Source organism: Colletotrichum fioriniae (genome assembly GCF_027942845.1).
Source record: "Colletotrichum fioriniae strain IMI 355084 chromosome Unknown scaffold_11, whole genome shotgun sequence".
Taxonomy (NCBI): domain Eukaryota; kingdom Fungi; phylum Ascomycota; class Sordariomycetes; order Glomerellales; family Glomerellaceae; genus Colletotrichum; species Colletotrichum fioriniae.
The window spans coordinates 891,794-910,507 of record NW_027076847.1 but is presented as its reverse complement, the minus strand read 5'-3'; the positions used below and the strand labels follow the sequence as shown (position 1 = coordinate 910,507).

Sequence of the window (18,714 nt, the reverse complement as noted above, 5' to 3'; positions counted from 1 at the left end):
ACATTTGCCGATAGTTTCACCGCTAAAGAGATGATCTCTCAGCCTAGAGTCTTAGGTGCGGAGGTCAGGTGGCTTGGGTGTATAAACGAGAGACACTTTCTCAGCTCGTCAGAGTATAAAAAAGCAAGCTGGCGGATGTGATCGTTGACTCAAAAACAGCCCGACGCAACCCAACTTTGCACAAGGATTATCTCAATCACCGCCAATTCGCAAATATGACGCAAGAATTTGACTTTATAGTCGTTGGTGGTAAGTTGTATGTTCCAGAAGACAAGATTGCCGTGAGGGGTTCCGCCTCTTCATCCTCGGATATCGCAACGAACCCCTCACGAGAGGAGAAACCGCACTAACAACAATAAACGACGATCAGGCGGCACAGCGGGGTGTCTTCTCGCCTCCCGCCTCGCAAACACGGCATTGAAGCCCACTGTTGCGTTGTTAGAAGGTGGCGGCGACATCAGCAAACCCGAGTATCGACGCACAGCTGAAAGATTCAGCACCATTGCACAGCCGGGTCTCGACTATGGCTATGCCTCGACGCCGCAGGAGCACGCAAAAAATCGTGAGGTGCCGCAGGCTCGCGGCAAGGGCCTAGGAGGGTCGAGTGCTACCAATTTTCAAGTCTGGTCGCTTGGTGCGCGCGCAGAATTCGATGCCTGGGCTGCGGCTGCAGGTGATGATGCTTGGGCATTTGAATCCGTCATCGAGAGGGTTAAGAAGGCAAGGCATTCTCAGACTTGCACACAGACTTCACCCTGTTTTGCTCTTGAGCTGACATCTAAAAGCTGGAAAACCTTCACCTTAATGACCTTTCTGAGGAATGGGCTGAATATGTAAAGCCCGACCCGAGGTACCACGGTTTCTCTGGGTAATATGGCACATTCTATTGCAGTGATTCAACTCTCTGACCCGGAATAGGCCTATTGATGTCTCCATCGGACACGTGGAGCGAGAAACAAAGGCTTTTATCGATGCCGGAGTTGACCTCGGAGTGAGTTCTTGGACACGCCAGATGAGGATGGATAAGGCAGCAGACAATAATACTGACCCTGTGACAGCACAAGCGCAACCTTGACCCCAACGATGGTGACCTGATTGGGTTCTCATTGAACTCAACAACCAGTCTAAACGGTGTCCGGGTTACCGGCGCATCTGCCTTTCTCGAAAAGAACGTGACGGCAAATTTGACCGTTCTGACCGAGAGTCGTGTGGTCAAAATCATCTTTGAGAAGGATCGCGCCGTGGGTGTTCTCAAAGAGGATGGTTCGCAGGGTGCGTTTGCAGAAACGCCCGGTTAATATACTACGGTTCACTGACCTTGGAAAATCAGTTCGAGCGAAGAACGAGGTCATTCTATCGGCTGGCGCCCTTGACAGCCCCCGTCTATTGCTGCTCTCAGGCATCGGCCCCCAGGCGGACCTAAATGCCCTTGGAATTCCCGTGGTAAAGAACCTCGATGGAGTGGGGAAATCCTTTACGGATCACCCCATGATTGTGACTTGCTTCCAGATGAAGTCTGGCTTCACCGATAGGATGGGGCTCTCCGATCCAAGCAAGTATCAGGAGGCCGTGAAGCAACTCGCAGAAAGTGGAAATGGCCCGCTTTTGGGGCACTTCTCATCGGTTCCCCATGCTTTCCTCAAAAATGATCGGGCTTACGAGTCCCCTGAGTTCAAGCAACTTCCCGCTGATGTAAAGGGCTATCTACTTGAGAACGGTGTCCCAAGCTACGAGCTCGTGGTAAGTTTCAGCAGGGCTGAAAAGTATGCCTCTCGACTAACATTAGCCTACAGATCGGACCTTTGATTCCTCCTGATCATGTATTTGAACAGTCTAGCGACGGGTTCTTCTCGGTATTCGTCGCAAACATGAACTCCGTTTCTCGAGGGACAATCAAATTGGCTTCCGCCGACCCCAAGGATGCCCCTTTGATTGACCCGAAGTATCTCAGCAACCCGTTCGACTTGGTGAACCTGCGAGAAGCCCTGAGGGAAGGAATGAATCTCTTGAAGACTAGCACGATGAAGGACCACTTCGTAAGACCGATATTTGCACCAAAGTCGGACAGCGACAAAGACATTGACGTGAGTTTGAAGCTTAGATCGGCAACTAGGGATAGTTGTGCCTTACTGGGCCTTACGCTAACTGCATGTCCAGGACTTCATCCAAGAGAACGTGGCGGGATTATGGCATCCATCTTGTAGTGTGAAGATGGGCAAGAGCGAGCAAGATGGCAGCTGTGTCAACGGAGACCTTCGAGTTCATGGGCTGAACGGGTTGCGAGTTGCAGATCTGAGTGTGACAACTATACTACCCAGGTATGTTTCTCATCTTCCCTAAAGAGACAAGGCAATTGCTAATAAAAGGTCGACAGCGGTCGTAAGTTTGCTACAGGCTCACCTTTTACGTCGCGTTTAATGGCTTCGCGTTTTTCATTGCTGACTGATGCTTCTAGATCCTCAGATTGTCGCCTATGTGATTGGGCAACTTGCCGCAGAGAAAATTGCGCGAGACTATGGGTTGGATACCAAGAGACGAGAGAAGATCTAATAATAGTTGTCCAAGGATGTCCGAGTGTTTTAAACGAGAAAAATATTTGTGGTAGATCCATTTAGCATTCTGCCTTCAGATGACATATCTGAATCCTTTTCCAATCAGTTGCGCCTGGCCGGCAGCCTCAGCTTCCTGCTCTCTCATCTCCAACTTCTTGTTCTCTCTCTTCAGAATAAAGTGCAACACAGTGGCAGCAACAATCGCCATCAACGCCATCGCGGCATTCACACTGAAGGCCAAGACGAACCTCGGCGTGGCGTTGTTAGGGTACAAGTAAGAGCCATAGATACCCGAAAGCGTAGAAAACGCATTGTTGAATGCCACCGCGGCGGCGCGCTTTGCCGTGGGTCGGTAGATCGTGTTGGCGGTCCAAACCATGGACATATTAAAGCCAGTGTAAATCCCAGGAAGCATGATCATGGCGCCAAAGTATCGCGGCCCGATCCCCGTCGCGGCACTCGAGATGATGAATCCAACGAGCGAGCACGCCAGCGGGGCGACGGTATGCCAGTACCTCTCGTTCATGCGGTCGGCGTTCCATGAGACCGCTGCACAAACAATGCATGCCAGAAGATAAGGCGGCGAAGTAAGAAGCAACGTAGTAATACGATCCTTCCCAAGACTCGCGACGACCGTGGGGAAGAAGCTGTTGATCGAAATTGACGATGCGGCGCCATAGACAAGCACAACAAGGATCCAGTTGATAGGATCAACCAAGATCATCTTGAAGCCGTCAAAGATGGGTTGCGACGAGGAGCTCGTCCAGTCCTCCTCGCCCGCAGCATCGACTTCCATGCGCCACATAGCCAGCTGTCGTTCCTGGTCCGTCAGCCACCTGGTGTTGGCGGGAAAGTCCGGCAGCACGAAGAATGCACCGAGGGCAATTGCGACAGTGAGTGATCCCTCGATAATGAAGAGCCAACGCCAGGCTAGCAGTCCGCGGGCGCCGTCCATGCCGTTCGTGATGCCGGCGGCGATGAGACCCGAGAAAGCACCGGAGAGCATGGAACCGCTGTAGAATAGTCCGGTACGGACGCCGAGTTCTTTACGGACGTACCATGAGCTGAGAGTTGCAAGGCAGCCTAATGTCACAGGTTCATTAGCACCTTCTCTCTCTGCGGTACTTTTACGCGGACGGGGTATCAATCTTGACTTACCTGGATAAAAGGCTGCTTCAACAAACCCAAGAAAGAATCGAGTTGCCAGCAAGCCACCAAAGCTATGTGTTGCGCCGCTGCAGGCACACAATACACCCTGGTAGTTTGTATGATCATCAGCATGATGCTCTGTTGAAGGATGGTTACACAAACCGACATCCGAATGAAGAATTTCTAGCAGCCGGTGCTGTAAGTGATGCGTCACGTTACACCCACGCAATGCGGCCATGGGTTCACCAACCAACGCGGCAGTGAGATCTAACCGGTCGATCCCGAATGCGAGAAAGAGAGAAGAAATTTCAAATCAGACTTACCCAAACGCACATGCACCCTGTCAGATAGATCGCAGGGCGCCCGATCTTGTTGAGGAACATGTTTGAAGGAACTTGCATCAGGATGTACCCCACAAAAAGAATCGAAACGCAGGTCTGGTGTAATTGCCGAATTAGCTAAAAGCCTCTGGATTTGAAGGTTATCAGTTGGTTGAGCTTCAGCTTACCTGAAATTCGTTGCCAGTCAGACCCAAGTCTTTCTCCAAACCACCTAGCCTTGCCGAGCCGATGGCATTTCTATGTGCTTATCAGTCTGAGAATCAAGTGATACGGCGGAGGCAACTTGCTGACCTGTCGAGGTAATTCATGATATAGATCAAAATCATTGTAGGCAGCATCCGTAAGTCAACCTTTCTAATCAACTTCTTCTCAAGACTCTTCAATTCTTCTTCCGACAAGTCTCTGAGAAGCTCCGGCAATTCTCTTTCAGGCCATATCGTCGTCTGCCCCTCGGAACTGGACTTGCTGTCCGATGCCAAGTCCATCGCTGCTTTCTGCAGGTCAGAAGGTTTCACTTCCTCTGTTTGGGTCGACATCTTTGTCACTGCCCCTCGGTGGAAACTCCAGGGGTATGATGAAAACAAATGGGTACAGGGATAGCATTTCCTCAAGCTCTCGTCATAGAGAACAGACACAAGTGGAACGGATATATACCTGCATTTCTCGGTCTCAGCAAGCCGTCAGTTTCTGAAGAAAGAGGTCTGTAATAGTACACAATTGACCTATTGACCAAGGCAGTCGAACAATCGGATTTCTGGCAGGTCCAGCCCGGATCACCCCTCTAATCGTGATAACAGGTTATCGGTATCTTCTTCTCGAGATAAGTGCCCGCGTTGACAAGGACGAGGGTGCCTTGAAAAAAACAGGCTAAATGCGACCGTCTCCGCTCAATGTCAAGCTGTCAGTCTGAACAGCATCCACCTTGTAACGGCTCTTAATGCAAGGATGCCGTAGTTTTGAAGCCAAGGACCATGGACGAAAGTTTAAGAGTCGCAGATTGCGGGGGAAAGTTAAAGAAGCAATTGGGACAAGAAGACAGTCACTTTATCATTCGGCCGCTAGAGCTGAGAAGCCGAAGACGTATTGTGATGTGGTTGTCGCACAAGACTCCAAGTGTGATGAGGTGCCAATCATCCCCTCTTTATCTTCCCCTTTGTGTCTCCTGAGTCCCCCCTCCCCCCGGCATTGTTCCCCATTGATTCCCTGCTTGGCTCGGCGATGGACTCGGCGCCACGAACCCGACTGATGGGCGCACATGCACAAAGCGTTCTCGTCATTTCGTCGCGGAGGCGGATCTCGAGGCCGATGGCTCACGGCATTATTCCCCGTTGGATCTGTAGTGGAATCGAGAGGTGGCGCCCTTGGCACAAGTTAGCAAGCATCATTTGGCAAGGGATTTGAGTTGCTGCGCTGTCACTGTAGCGATTTGATTGGGAATATTTTGTCGGCCCCATCCCACCGATATGGTTCCCGGGGAAGCACGGATGTTCTGCCCATGGCTGCGCCGCATGCGTGCGGCCGTAGGGAAGGTCCTCGGCTTCTTGGTCGGTGGTCTTTGCATCACCGGCCGAACTTGACTCTCCTCCTTGGTTATAAGAGTCCGAGAGGTGGTTTCGAGGTAGGAAAGGTAGCCTATTGAGGGTAATCAAGACCAAGATTATCACACACTCGACGTCAACCGTTCCGCAACGTCTCGAAATCTTCTGATCTTCAATATGGCCAAGCCATCCATTCTCATCGTAGGCGGAGGCGTCTTTGGTACCTCCACAGCCTACCACCTCTCACAAAGAGGTTATGAAAACGTCACGGTGCTTGATCGCTTCGACGCACCCTCCAAAGACTCTGCGGCAACCGACCTGAACAAGGTCGTACGCGCCGACTACCCCAACCCGTTATACGCGAAGCTAGGCATGGAGAGCATGCAGGAGTGGAAGGACCCCAAATCCATCTTCGCAGGGATGTATCGAGAGAGCGGCTGGATCATGGCGGGCCACGGCCTGACGCGGGGATGGCTTAATAGCGCCATGGAGACGGCCAAGAAGGCGGGTCGCGAGGGGGTGCGGTTCATGACAGCCGGGGAGATGAAAACGAGGTGGCCCGCTTTGACGGGTGAGTTCCCGGACTGGACCAACTTGTGGAGTCCTGCGGCTGGTTGGGTAAGTTCCCGTTGTATCAAACGATATCACTTGCAGGACGACAATGCAACAAAGTGACAATAAACTGACCATGGTCGGGAAAATAGGTGCCGTCCGGACAAGCTCTGTTGAAAATGGCAAACGCCGCCAAGTCACAGGGGGTCAAATACATCTGTGGAGAGTCCGGTTATGCCAAGAGGCTCGTGTTAGACGGCAACGGGAAGTGCGAGGGTGTCTTGGCCGCAGACGGGACACTGCACGTGGCGGACATATTTGTGTTGTCCACTGGTGCCAATACCGCAACCCTAGTTGACGCAAAGAAAGAAGTGGTGGCACAAACATCAGTCATCTGTGTGATGAAGTTGGAGCCGCACGAGATCGAAAAGTACAAGGATATGCCAATCATCGATGACTTCGAGCAGGGTACGTACGCCGTGGGTCTTGTAGGAGTGGCATGGCGCATTCGAACTGACCGAAGTATCTAGGCATCATCTTTCCACCAGATGAAAATGGCTTAATCAAGTTATGCAGTTGCAGATGTCTAACAAATTATCGCAACAGATATGTTCCAGGGGCTTCTATCCTCCACTCTCTAGGCGATTATCCAGACGATGGATGCCCTAAGGAAGTCGAAGATGAAATGCGAACGTTTGTTAGAGAGATGATTCCAGAGGTGGCTGACCGGCCGTTCATCTCTTCCAAAATGTGCTGGTACGTATTGAGACATCAACCTACTACTAAAGTAAAGATGTTGTTGTGAAACTCTTACATTACTCTTGGATACTCAATGCTAACTCGTACTTCAGGGACGGTCTAGCCGGTGATCTCAATTTCAGAATCTGCCCTTATCCCGAAACTCAGAACTTATTCGTTGCGACTATTGGCTCAAATCACGGATTCAAGTTCCTCCCAATCATTGGCAAGTACGTCGCCGACATGCTCGAAGGGAAGTTGGGCAAAGAATTGCAGGATCTCTGGGCTTGGAAATTTGGAAAGGTTCCCGATGATTTCCAAGATCCTCACCCGTGGCCGCTCCGCGATATCTCAGACTTATCAGGTTGGAAAGGTCGAAATGCGGCTGGCGACGGCAAACTCCCTTGGACATGGAGTCGCCTCTAGACTAATATCTGGTTTGACACCAATTTTTAATGAGACATGCACATATGACAGGCTGGGGATGTATTATCCAAGCAAAGCTCCCTAACACTTGCTTGTGTCTTCTCGGAAATAAAGTATCTGAGCGTGGTGCATTCCTCCTTATTCCCATTCGCAACGCAGGATTCGTGGTCCAACTTCGAATACCTACCAACATCCAGTAGAGCCTGGTCCTGGCAGCCAACGCCAATAACATTTCGCAAGTTGACACATCCCAGCACTCCGTCATTACACATGACAACTAGCAGGGGCCGATGCATGCCGCCCCGCCGCTATCATTCTGTACGACCCAGCAAACATGCTTCCAACTACTTAAACGGGTTGGAGGATGTTCGTTATCAGTAAGAACCTCCGCACCGTCGATATCAGTCTGCGTGGTCAACGTGGGTCCCTCCTCTTTACCCCGTATTGCCCATCGTCTTGGACCTTCCCACCTCCGATACCGCCGGCAAACGACATTAGGCAAAGGTGCATGTTAATCCGACGAGTCCTTTGGATTGAGTCCAGTTCTTTATGGAGCACCACTGTCCCTTTGCCGTTGCAATTTGTTAGACCAATTGAGACATCGTGAAAATAGTTGTGATGATGACTAGAACGCCAAGAGGTCGAAGCGCAGTAGCCTGCAAGGCCTGCCATACACAAAAGCTCAAGTGTAATGGCGGTACGTTGCCGTATCCAGTTGCGAATGTCTTTTTTGTACTAATTGAGACGCCCATAAGGAGCACCGTGTGAGCGATGTCAGACCCGGGGGAGGCCCTGCGTTTACCCCGTAAGAGAGAAATACATCACGGTGCCTCAAAGTTATTTGCGGAGACTCGAGAGACAGCCAGCAGTGGCGCAACGATCGGTTGATACAATCTCATCGCCAGAGTCGGTCCGCACGGATTCAAACGACTTTGCGACACCACTCTCGCCCAAGTCTAGTCAAATAATCAAAGAAGAAGAGCTGGAAGATTGCAGCGCAGAGTTCTTCGTGAAGAGGCTGCGGCAACTCTCGTGGACAGCAGCATCCGGTGATCCAAACAGCAAGCAGACTAAGGAGTCCACGGGTGCAAACGCCGAGAGTTACACATATTCTCGACTAAAGTTCGATTTTCTACGTAAGTAGATTGCTAGTAATAGCCAACAAGACATTTGCTGATGTGATGCACAGAATCCGAAGTCTCGTTCCGACTTCCGCCGCGACCATATGCATTCCACCTACTTCAGGCCTTTGATGAAGGTTTCAGCGAATATCACTGGTTTCTCCGCAAGAGGTTCCGGGAAAGGATTCTCTTGACCTACTCAGATCCGCAGTCGCAATCTCACGATCGCAACTGGTTGTGCAGGGTCTCAGTTGTTCTCGCACTCGCTGAGAGTTGGAACCGCTCTCGAATGTCCTCAGCTGTCCACATGGAAATCGCGGGGAAGCATCCGACTAGTCCACCTCAGAAAGGAGCCGCTGTTCCCTTGAATTTACCTCCACATTCGCAGTCATCGTCGCAAACACTGCCGCCACCTCCCGGGTCCGAATTCTTCGAACAAGGGTTAATGCTTCTGAAGATGTCTGCGGAGGAGCCTGTGCCAGAAGATGTAGAAGCACTTTGCTTGATTGTAAGTACATATGCCTATCTATCAACGTCAAACCACTGACAACATGTTTAGGCGTTTTACTGCTACTCACTCAACCGACGTAAAACGGCTTACTCGTACGCCAGCCAAAGCGTTGCACTTGCCAAACTCTTGCATCTTCACAAGCCACATTCTCTGCCCAAAGCCCCAGACCAGCAACGCCAAGTGCGTGTTATGAACGAGCACAGAAAGAGGCTCTGGTGGACATCCTACTGCATGGACAGAATGATATCAACCGAGCTTGGTGTCGCCGCCGCCGTCGCCTGTGTGCCAGAAGGCATGCAGCTCCCGTCATCAGCCGGACTAGACGCTGAAGACCTCGAGGAGTTTTCTGATCCTGGGCTTTTAACTATGCAGACTCAGCTCTGCGAGATCAAGCGCAATGTCGTCAGAACGGCGGCTCAGCACGTTGACGTTGATGACGAGCGTCGACTAGAGATTATCAAACCGTGTCTCGACACTTTGCAAGAGTGGAGATCAAGTCTGCCGCAACAAGTAGCTTTCACGTTTGAGGAGAGCCTGCCTACAAGATTGATGGAAGCACCTCATGGCAGAATTCTTGCATCCACCTACATGCGATATCACCAGGTGAGCTCATGTTCCGTTTCTTTCTGGATCAATCGCCGAATTCTCCTCTAACAATGATGCAGTGCTTCATCTTATTGTTGAGGCCGCTCTACCTTCAAAAGCTTTCCTCGATCGTTCAAAAGCGACGATTGAACAACCCGCCAAATTCCACCGGCTCCGACGCAACACTAGACACCGATGATACGATGAGAGTAGTCAAGATACAGTGTCTTCAAGCCGCGCGAAATAATTGCAAAATCTTACTCGGACTCTGGAATTATGACAAGATTGGTAAGCATTTGCATCCTTCCGATGCCCCTCAATGAAGAAGAAGAAGGAGCTAACTGTTGTTTGCCCAGCGAAATTCGGATACTGGGAATCTCTGCACTTATTCTCCGGCCTTGCAATCATCGCACTCGCGCGGGTCTCCATCGAGGAAGGAAAAGATTTCAACCCAAACAGCGAAGACGACGTGGCACTCTACACGCGGACACGAGCACTGCTTAGAGAAATGGCTCGCGTCGGCAATCCTGCGGCCAAAGATCACGACGTTTTGCTCTCCGACGTTGAGGCAATGGTAAAGAGAATCTCTCGAGAGGAAAAGACAACACCACGGCAATCTAGTGTCGAGGAGACTGATGGCAATGTGGAAATGGAGACTGATCTGAGTTTCTCGGATTTCATGTTTTCAGACGGAAGCGCAGATCAACAGATTTGGAGTGATAAGGACTGGGAGAGTATTCTGAGCACCTACACACAAGGAATTTGAATAGAACCAAGAGGTTAATACTTCGGACTCTTTCAATCACGATCAGGTGAAATCTTTGGATCAATTTCTGTCAACCATACCTATTACTGAACTCGAAAGGGGTAAAGGCCTTTTGCAATATGAAACGCGTGATACTTGTGAGGGGAATAGAAACCCATTCACCAACTCATTTGATCTCTTCATGGGATACAATTCTAGCACCTGTCTCTATCGGATCAATGGGCTTATCGTACTTACCAATGCCGTCGATTGGAGCATACTTCTCGCAGAGGTAGAGCATGCTATTGTAAGCCCTGCAATTGTCAGCTAATCTTCCAAGACCCCATCCATGACTGATACCGGCGACAGCACTTACGAAATTCTCAGTCGGCTGCCAGGATGGCCAGAGGAGTAGTTCATCCCCCTTTCAGGCTGTAAAGCCGAATTCGATCCTCGAACTTTTCGGCGGGCTCCGCCTTCGGAAAGAATTCAAGGTACCGGTTCATGTACTCCTTGTTCCCGAAAATCGCCGCGAACTCGCAAGCCCAGTGCCCCAGCTCCATCTCGTTGTGGGCAAAGTACGACCCAGCATCGAATAACATCGGTAGGTTCGTTTTGTTGTTGATACCCGTGTTTCCTTCCCATAGGTCGCCATGAATTAGACTGGGCTTGATCGGTTGTCCATCCCATGTGAGTCCTTCCAGTAGTTGCGGGATCACAAACTCGGCTACACGGTGAGCCGCACGCTCATACTCGAGCCAAGTGCCATTTCTCTTGATGTCCAAGCCAAGCGTGTGGAGGAATAATTTCCGATAGAACACGGCCCAATCTGACTCCCATTCCACAATATGCGGACGGTCGCCATCACATGTCGTAACGCCGAAACCAAACTTGTCCGACAGGTTCTGACTCTTCCGGTGCATTTCAGCCAGGCGCTTGCAGAACTCGGAAGGATCTCGTGTCGTTGTGGTATCGAAATCTACAAACTCCGATGTATAGAAGTACGTGGGTATATCTACTTTCTCAATTTTTCCGTTCTTCAAGGGCTTTGGAATGAAGTCTGCCATCAAGTCATAGATGATCTTGGATGACTCGAACTCGCCGAGAAGCATGACTCTGCCGGTTTCCCCACATGAGATCTTGACGAAAAAGGTCTTCATTGTGCCCGAGGTTGTCAGATCACGAGCAATGAGCTTGGCCGTGCTGGACCAAATACTGTAACCAAAAGGCGTGGCCGAGACAATCGACAATCCCTCTGGTAGAACTAGAATGAACATGACATCAGTATCAGCAAGCAAGACCAAGATGGTGAGTTGTCAGTGAGCAAGGAAACATACCATTCTTGATGGCTTCCTTTGTGAGAATCTCGCCATTCAGGCGAGCTCGCAATTTTTGTTTAGTTAGATGCTCGAGGTCGGCATTGCGTTGTTCAAGAGGTGCAGGAAATGCATCAACTTTGACATCGACATTGGTAATAGCGCTTCCACAGGATTTGATGAGATTTCTCTTGTTATCCGTTCGAGATCCGGTGGCAAGCGTTGTGGATGATTCCAGTCTCAATCAGTTGTAAGTTCATATCATGGAAGGCCCTAGACGTGGATAGCACACAATGTAGCCAGAGATTGACAGAGTCTGTCGGTAGAGATTGCGATATGAAGCTCATAGATAGCCGGAAGAAAGAGCCAGAACCTGAGATACTCCATTTAAAGAGATTCTCAACAAAGAAATCCGATACGATATGTTCAGTCAAGCTGCCGCTGCGAGTCTACCGCCGCAGAGAAGCCGTGTAACCAAGACCTCAACCACAACCCCTGCCCCTGCCCCTGAACAAAGCAGTGTCCTTCTGTCCCTCAAGCAACATAGCATCAGACTGGAAGGGTAGTTTTCACAGAATGATAACAACCGTCTTGAAATTATACGTGTTCTATGACGCTCACACTTCAACGTGATGGCCACAGGTTATGCCAACGGCGAACGCTCGCGGGAATCCGTTTCGCTAGTCATTGCTAAGGCTCTCAGTGACTAAGAGTTTAGATATAACGTTTGATAATCGTTGATACAAAACAACTGGCAACAGTGTGGCTGATAATGCAACAAGATACAAGAGTACATTCAGCGTATTACAGGAGCAAGACCGTGAGCAGAACCAGGAGATCCGACTTGCGTGGTCGCCAGTGATATTGCCATTGAGAGCGTAAATATAGAACTCAGCAAGCGATTCATGAAGTCAAACGCATCTGCAAGAGACTCTCTCATAACATGTTTTTTCGATAACTTTGCCGGATGTTTTTTTCAATATAGTTCAACAAACTTTCATAGCACGCGTAGGAAGCACTATTGGACAGATCGAAACGCACGCTCTTCTCAAAGGCTCTACCAAAGCTATGTACGACCATCATTGAAACATCTAATGCAAACAGTGAATGCAAACCGGAATGAGTATTTTCTGTCAATCTTCTCTCCCAGGAGGCATGGTAGAACTGCAAATCAATGAACTATTCGAACTCAAGCATCTGCAGTTTCGGTCTGCTTTGTTTGAGAAGCAAGCCGACAAAACCGAGCATTCTATAATTGGCGCGAAAGATGACGCAGGCTTCATTTTCTTGCGTGCGGCAAACGAAAGACAAGTCGAACCAAAGCCGGCACCTGGTTTGGGTAGCTAGGCCGGGGAGGTCATCCTGACCGCGCTACTTCCAACGACCTTCAGTAGAAAAAGATTTAAGACCTACCGTTAGCCCGACTCAAACTACTGGAAGAAGCAGGTGTTCAGGAACACTCAGAGAGGCTTCCAGAAATGTATTTGTCTTGACACTGTTCGTCTTACTGTCCATCGAGCCAGCCTCTTGCATGCGGACCCAACGTACGGCACTTCCCTATCGAAGACATGATAACTGATGCGATGCGTTTCATCTCTCATGCCGGCTTCTCGCTCCTCGTGCTGGTCATGTACCATAATCCGTTTATGGTAACTATTCGCCGTGATGTCGTCCCTAAGCTGGCTCGTCGAATTCGTATCCGTCCCTAGTCGTCGTTGATAATCTGGGGGCCAAAGTCTATACGCTTCGATGCTGAGAAATTGAGAGGGAGCACTTAGTATTATACCAAGCCTTTCCCTCTGTGACACTCGAAGCTTGCGCCAACGACCCCTGAATGGGGCGAGACCGAGACCGAGAGCGAAGCTTGCAGCACTTGTGGATACCGCTAAGTAGGGACAGAACCTTAAAATACCAAACATAGCCAATATCGAATCGTTTCCCTTCGAGAAACGGCAATTGTCACTGAAGATGACTCGCTAGTGCGGTTTGGTCATCCCCAATACGTGTATGGCCTGGGCTGTGATACACGTATCGGTGCAAGATCTCCACCATGGAGAGAGCCAGTCATGATTAAACAGCTGCAAAAAGTTGGATCGGATCTTCGGGGAACGACAAACGGAACGACAGAGTCCACAGGGCTGAAGGCTTGATTGACGTGCTGCCAATGCCGGTTGGCCGTTGGCGGCCCCTCTCCCCCATTGGGCCCCTTCTTCTCCGGTGATTCCAGACCATGTTAACCACTCTTTGTTCCCCTCCCCTCCCTTTCGCATTCTTACACATCAATTCAACATCTATTCCACCCCTCGGACTCGCAAGAGAGAGAAAGAAGGCGTCCAAGGCGATCCAAACACACCTTCACAAGGCGTCTTACGCCATCATTGTTCGCCGCCCACACGATGGCGAAGCTTCCGAGCAGCCAGGTCCGTCGGGTCGACTCTGACAGCTCATCAATAAGTTGGTAAGTCAACATACGTCGTATCCAATACGCCTCCTCTCACTTATTGCTCTCTACCGAAGGGAAAGTGGGAAGCGAGAATGACAGGGCGGCCAAACCAACAGCCCAAATCTCGATAACCCCCATCCCGCATCACGCAGCAAACTAACGAAAATCCTTCCTGTGTCCAGGGGCCTAGACTACCTCCAAGAAGAGAAAATCGCGCCTCTCACCTGGATCGAGTCACCCGTCTCCTCGGCCGACGAAGACACGGGCGAGATCCGCCTCTTTGTCCGGCACAATGCAAACACCATTGAGCTCTTCTCCGACCTCTTTTTCGTCGCGAACCTCGAGACATTTACGCAGACGCACAGCATCACCGACTTGTCCAGTTTAGCTGCCTATCTTGGCTTCTTCGCCATCATCTGGTTCACATGGTTCCAGATCACGTTGCACGATGTGCGCTTCTCCATCGACTCGGGGTACGAACGGATGTGCAAGATTCTGCAGTTCTGCCTATTTGTCGGATTCGCTCTCGTGGGGTCTTCATTCAGTCCTGGTACGAAAGAGCACAACAATGCGGTATGTCTACTTTCTACTTCTGCTCTATCTCGATCTTGACAACGGAAACGGAAGCTTCGGAAATCTTGATGCAGCAACTGACAGCTATGCAATGTAGAACTTCCAACTCCTGTGTAACATCCTCTTCGCTACCCGCCTACTGCTCGTAGCGCAGTACTCCGTCGCCCTCCACTTTGTCCGCAAGAAGACAAAGGCCTTGAACTGGCCGCTTTCTCTGACAATTGTCCTCTTCATCTTCTCCGGCGGGGCCTTTTACTCCATGACGCCGGCCTTCTCCCCCGAGTCCGGCAACGGCCTGGGCATCTACTACGTCTGGTACATCATCCTCGTGATCGAGGTCGCCATCACCCTTGGCCTGTCCTCCATCTGGAGGAACCTCAGCTTCAAACACACCCACTTGACGGAGAGGATGGGCCTCTTCACCCTGGTCATCATCGGCGAAGGTGCCATTGGTGCCACAAAGGTCGTTGGCGTTCTGATGGGCGATACCGGTCTCCGGCTCGACGCCTGCCTCGTCGTCGGCTGCATCGTCTTCATTCTGGTATGTCACTCATCCACAGCATACTCTCTCCCCATAGACGAATCATCCTAATCTAATCCCGCCCTCCTAGATGTTCAACTGGATGCTCTACTTCGACAACCCCCCCGAATGCAAATTCGGCACTGTCCGCCAACAAATCTGGGCCGTCCTCCACTTCCCCTTCCATCTCGGCATGATCGGCGTCGTCGAAGGCTCCCAACAAATCGCCCTCGCCTGGCAGGTCCTTAGCTACTTCAGCGATTTCTTCTCCTCCGTCCGCGACGCCTGCGTAAACAAACACCAAGACGGCCAAGCCCTCACAACCTCCATCTCCACGGCCTTTGAGAAGCTCAACATGCCAAACAGCGCCGAGATCCGCAACCTCGTCCCCTTTGTCTACCAAGAAATCTACAAAATCGGCAACGCGACCGATATCTGCGCGCCGGCCAACATCACCGGCACCGACTCCCTCTTTGTGCCCCCCGGCTTCGAACGCCTCACCAAGAGCGTCCTCGGCGTGTTATTCGAGTCCTACAACGGCGTCACATCGGACGGCGACGAGGACCCGGGCGAGATCGCGCACCCGGCCTACTCGACCGTCTACATCTACTATTGGTCCTCATTCCTCTTCGTTGTCGCCTTCTTCGCCGTCTTCATCCTCATCACCAGACACAAGGACCGCCCGCTCAACATCTTCGACAAGGCCGCCGTCGCGACCCGCGGTGTCGCCGCTCTCTTCGCCGTCGGCATCGCCGCGGGCGCCGGGTCCGAGAAGTTCATCTTCGCTTACCTCAAGAGCGGCGCGACGCTGCCTACCGTGGCGGCTCTCCTCTTGGTGATTCTGGCCGTGGACCGCTTCACGAAGCACCTCAGCGCCAAAACCCTGCGGCGAAACCTGACCGAAGGTTCCGAGTTCTGGGAGAGGGGGTTGGCGGAGAGACAGCTGATAGAGTCATCGTTGGCAGGGAAGTCTTGACACGTGCACTCGTACGGTTGAAGCTTTTTAGACATTTCATCACGGCCTTTGCTTGAAGGAGAGACTTCTGACCGCCACTTATTTCGTATTCTAGTCTGTACACCATGACGGCCGTCAGCGTGCGGGAAGCGGGGGAATGGGAAGGTAGAACGGGTTTCTGGTTATAGCTCGACAAGTTTTCTTTGTATCAAAATCATGTCCAGGGTTCAAGGACAGCGCAGGGCATGGAGTCCACACGCTACAAGGCGTTTTCAGGGCTGGTACCTGTCAATCTAATTGCTTTAATAACTCCCCTTGAGGAGCCTTTTTCTACTTCTTTCTCATGCGGCTCGGTTCCTGAGCTGATGAACATTGTCTTGCTGTCTGCCAGTCGTCTCGAGCGGTATCTCCTCTCTTTGGGCCGGCTGATCTAACAAGCCGGGGTTTCCTCGATCGACGCCGAGAACAGCTGCCTTTCTCTCATCACTCAGATGGTGCTCTGATACGAAGAGGTTCAGTAACAACGCTAGGCCCGAAAATGCGACATACTGCGTGCTTTTGTTAGCAATGGAACGCACACTGAACGATGACTCCCCGGTGCTATTGATGAGATGACACATCGCAATACTTCGACTTTGAGATCTCTCACTTACCATGATCCAAACTGTCTTGAGCGCTCTGAAGTAAGCTTGACGCACAGGAACCTGCTGATCAGCCGAAAGCAGACCAATATCCTCAACATGAGCCGACGCATTCTCTCCATCAAACTGATCGGCCAGCTCGCCACCAATAATATCCGCCAAACCCTGGTTCTCAGCCTTCATCTGGTTCTGAAAGACAACTCCACCCACAACGACAGAGATGGCCGTCGCAATAGACCTGAGGAAGCCCATGGTAGCCACCACAGCAGCGGTATCACGCACCGTAGTGGCAGCCTGAGCAGCCAGCACTGGCGCCTCAATGTTTAAACCCACGCCGACGCCAGTGAGTATTTGGAACGTGAACAGCTTCGCCAGGTTCTTGTCAAACTCAAGGTTGATGAGTAAACCCGTACCGAGGATCAGCAGGACCTGCGCCGCGTACATGAGCACACGGTACCGTCCGGTCCGCTGAATAAACACCCCAGCGAACGCTGCAGACAACGAGCAAGAGACGATCAGCGGTAGCATATACAACCCCGACGTTAACGCATTCGCGCCCAAGACGGCTTGGGAATAAAGCGGCAGGTAGTACGTGATACCGATAAACACGTATGCGTTAAAGGCGAAAACACTGTACGCTGCCGCTTTCGACCAGCTTGAGAGCAATCGGAGGGGCAGAACGGGGTTGGCGGCGAATTTCCACTCGTTTACGAGGAAGATGCCAATGACGACGGCGCCGAAGACAATGAGGCAGATTACGGTCGCGGAGGACCATGGGTGTACCACGTCGCCGAAGTCGAGGGCGAGGAGGACCATGAGAGCTCCGCCCATACAAAGGGCGCTTCCTGTCCAGTCTATGGCTTTGAGGCCGGCTAGGACTGGTGTGTTTGGTGAAGGGACGTCGAGGAAGAAGATAAGGACGATGAAGACTAGTCCACCAATTGGCACTTGAACATGGTCAGTTTCCCGTTGGATGTTCTACCTTCTGCGGGGGTCCTTACAATTGATCCAGAAACACCATCGCCAGCTGCAGAAGAGAGAGTCAGTAGAAGTCATAGATAATCTCACCCAGCAAGAACTCACTTCAATCGCGTAGTAAACACACCCCCGAGCACCGGCCCAATCGCACTCCCGACAGCCCAAATAACAGATGTAACAGCAAGATAAAGTCCCCTATCCCTCAACGAGAACAAGTCGCAGATGATGGTATTCACCATAACCCCCATCCCCGACGCCCCAACCCCTTGACCGCGCGACCGGCAATCAGCGCATCCATGTGCGGCGCCAGCGCGCACAGCAGGCTTCCCGCGAGGAATATGGTCAATGCGAGCAGTATAATAGGTTTCCGGCCCCAGAGGTCGGCGACGGAGCCCCAGACGGGAGTGACGGCCGTGAAGCCGAGGATGAAGGCGGAGCCGACCCAGATGTAGCCGGCGACGGAGTCGAGGGAAGCGACGATGTTGGGGACGGCGGTGGTGACGATTGTCATGTCGAGGGCGGAGAGGGTTGCTGAGAGGCAGAGGGATGTCATTGTGAGGGTAATGCTTGTGCCTGAAAGTTTTGGGATGGCGGTAGCGGGGTTGGAAGGGAGAGGCGGGTCGGGCTCGGGGGCGTAATTGAGATGTTCATCCTGAATTGAGGGAGCGCGGTCAGTAGAGGCGGGTTGCTCCTGGAACTGTGGTGATGAAGGTGTTCGATGGTGATTCTCGTTGGGAGGACCTCGTCTCAAGGGTGCAATGCCCCTGAGCTTGCCGCTTCCCTCATCCGCAGGGTAGACGACTGCAAGGCCCGAGGATAGGCTGGCCATTTTTATCTCACTACAATCTAAGGATTGTTGTTGCTAGAGAAAGAAAGCAAAGTTATTAACTTGTGAACGCTATGTTCTACGAGATGAATCAATGATGGCGTTTGTAGGTCCGAAGGAGTGGCGTGAGGATGTCAGATAAAGTCGGTGGCCGGAACATCAACCCGACCGATGCAATTAGTCAGTAAGAATTCGATTGAGAAG

The 18,714-nt window shown here is 51.4% G+C and overlaps 7 protein-coding genes across 7 annotated transcripts; 4 read left to right on the top strand and 3 right to left on the bottom strand.

Annotated features, from left to right (window-relative positions):
- Positions 1 to 215: 215 nt before the first annotated feature.
- N0V96_008880 (uncharacterized protein) lies at positions 216 to 2,550 on the top strand (the record flags this gene model as incomplete). The annotated part of the gene is made up of 9 exons (XM_065758473.1): positions 216 to 249; positions 371 to 711; positions 786 to 850; positions 919 to 991; positions 1,059 to 1,272; positions 1,331 to 1,740; positions 1,794 to 2,084; positions 2,367 to 2,379; positions 2,456 to 2,550. 9 exons carry the CDS (start codon positions 216 to 218, stop codon positions 2,548 to 2,550), a joined length of 1,536 nt encoding a protein of 511 aa, XP_065612866.1.
- Positions 2,551 to 2,625: 75 nt separating this feature from the next.
- On the bottom strand, positions 2,626 to 3,558 carry N0V96_008879 (uncharacterized protein; the record flags this gene model as incomplete). Its single annotated transcript, XM_053188814.2, has 1 exon — positions 2,626 to 3,558. One exon carries the CDS (start codon positions 3,556 to 3,558, stop codon positions 2,626 to 2,628), a length of 933 nt encoding a protein of 310 aa, XP_053053580.2.
- Positions 3,559 to 5,757: 2,199 nt separating this feature from the next.
- Positions 5,758 to 7,296, top strand: N0V96_008878 (uncharacterized protein; the record flags this gene model as incomplete). Its single annotated transcript, XM_065758472.1, has 4 exons — positions 5,758 to 6,198; positions 6,285 to 6,600; positions 6,750 to 6,888; positions 6,984 to 7,296. The coding sequence occupies 4 exons, from the start codon at positions 5,758 to 5,760 to the stop codon at positions 7,294 to 7,296; spliced, it is 1,209 nt and encodes a 402-aa protein (XP_065612865.1).
- Positions 7,297 to 8,874: 1,578 nt separating this feature from the next.
- N0V96_008877 (uncharacterized protein) lies at positions 8,875 to 10,279 on the top strand (the record flags this gene model as incomplete). The annotated part of the gene is made up of 4 exons (XM_053188812.1): positions 8,875 to 8,925; positions 8,977 to 9,531; positions 9,594 to 9,801; positions 9,870 to 10,279. The coding sequence occupies 4 exons, from the start codon at positions 8,875 to 8,877 to the stop codon at positions 10,277 to 10,279; spliced, it is 1,224 nt and encodes a 407-aa protein (XP_053053578.1).
- A 395-nt stretch (positions 10,280 to 10,674) lies between these two features.
- Positions 10,675 to 11,535, bottom strand: N0V96_008876 (uncharacterized protein; the record flags this gene model as incomplete). Its single annotated transcript, XM_053188811.1, has 1 exon — positions 10,675 to 11,535. The coding sequence occupies one exon, from the start codon at positions 11,533 to 11,535 to the stop codon at positions 10,675 to 10,677; it is 861 nt and encodes a 286-aa protein (XP_053053577.1).
- A 2,435-nt stretch (positions 11,536 to 13,970) lies between these two features.
- Positions 13,971 to 16,086, top strand: N0V96_008875 (uncharacterized protein; the record flags this gene model as incomplete). Its single annotated transcript, XM_053188810.1, has 4 exons — positions 13,971 to 14,032; positions 14,200 to 14,590; positions 14,688 to 15,131; positions 15,202 to 16,086. The coding sequence occupies 4 exons, from the start codon at positions 13,971 to 13,973 to the stop codon at positions 16,084 to 16,086; spliced, it is 1,782 nt and encodes a 593-aa protein (XP_053053576.1).
- A 320-nt stretch (positions 16,087 to 16,406) lies between these two features.
- Positions 16,407 to 18,513, bottom strand: N0V96_008874 (uncharacterized protein; the record flags this gene model as incomplete). The annotated part of the gene is made up of 3 exons (XM_065758471.1): positions 16,407 to 16,613; positions 16,719 to 17,578; positions 17,940 to 18,513. The coding sequence occupies 3 exons, from the start codon at positions 18,511 to 18,513 to the stop codon at positions 16,407 to 16,409; spliced, it is 1,641 nt and encodes a 546-aa protein (XP_065612864.1).
- Positions 18,514 to 18,714: the final 201 nt, after the last annotated feature.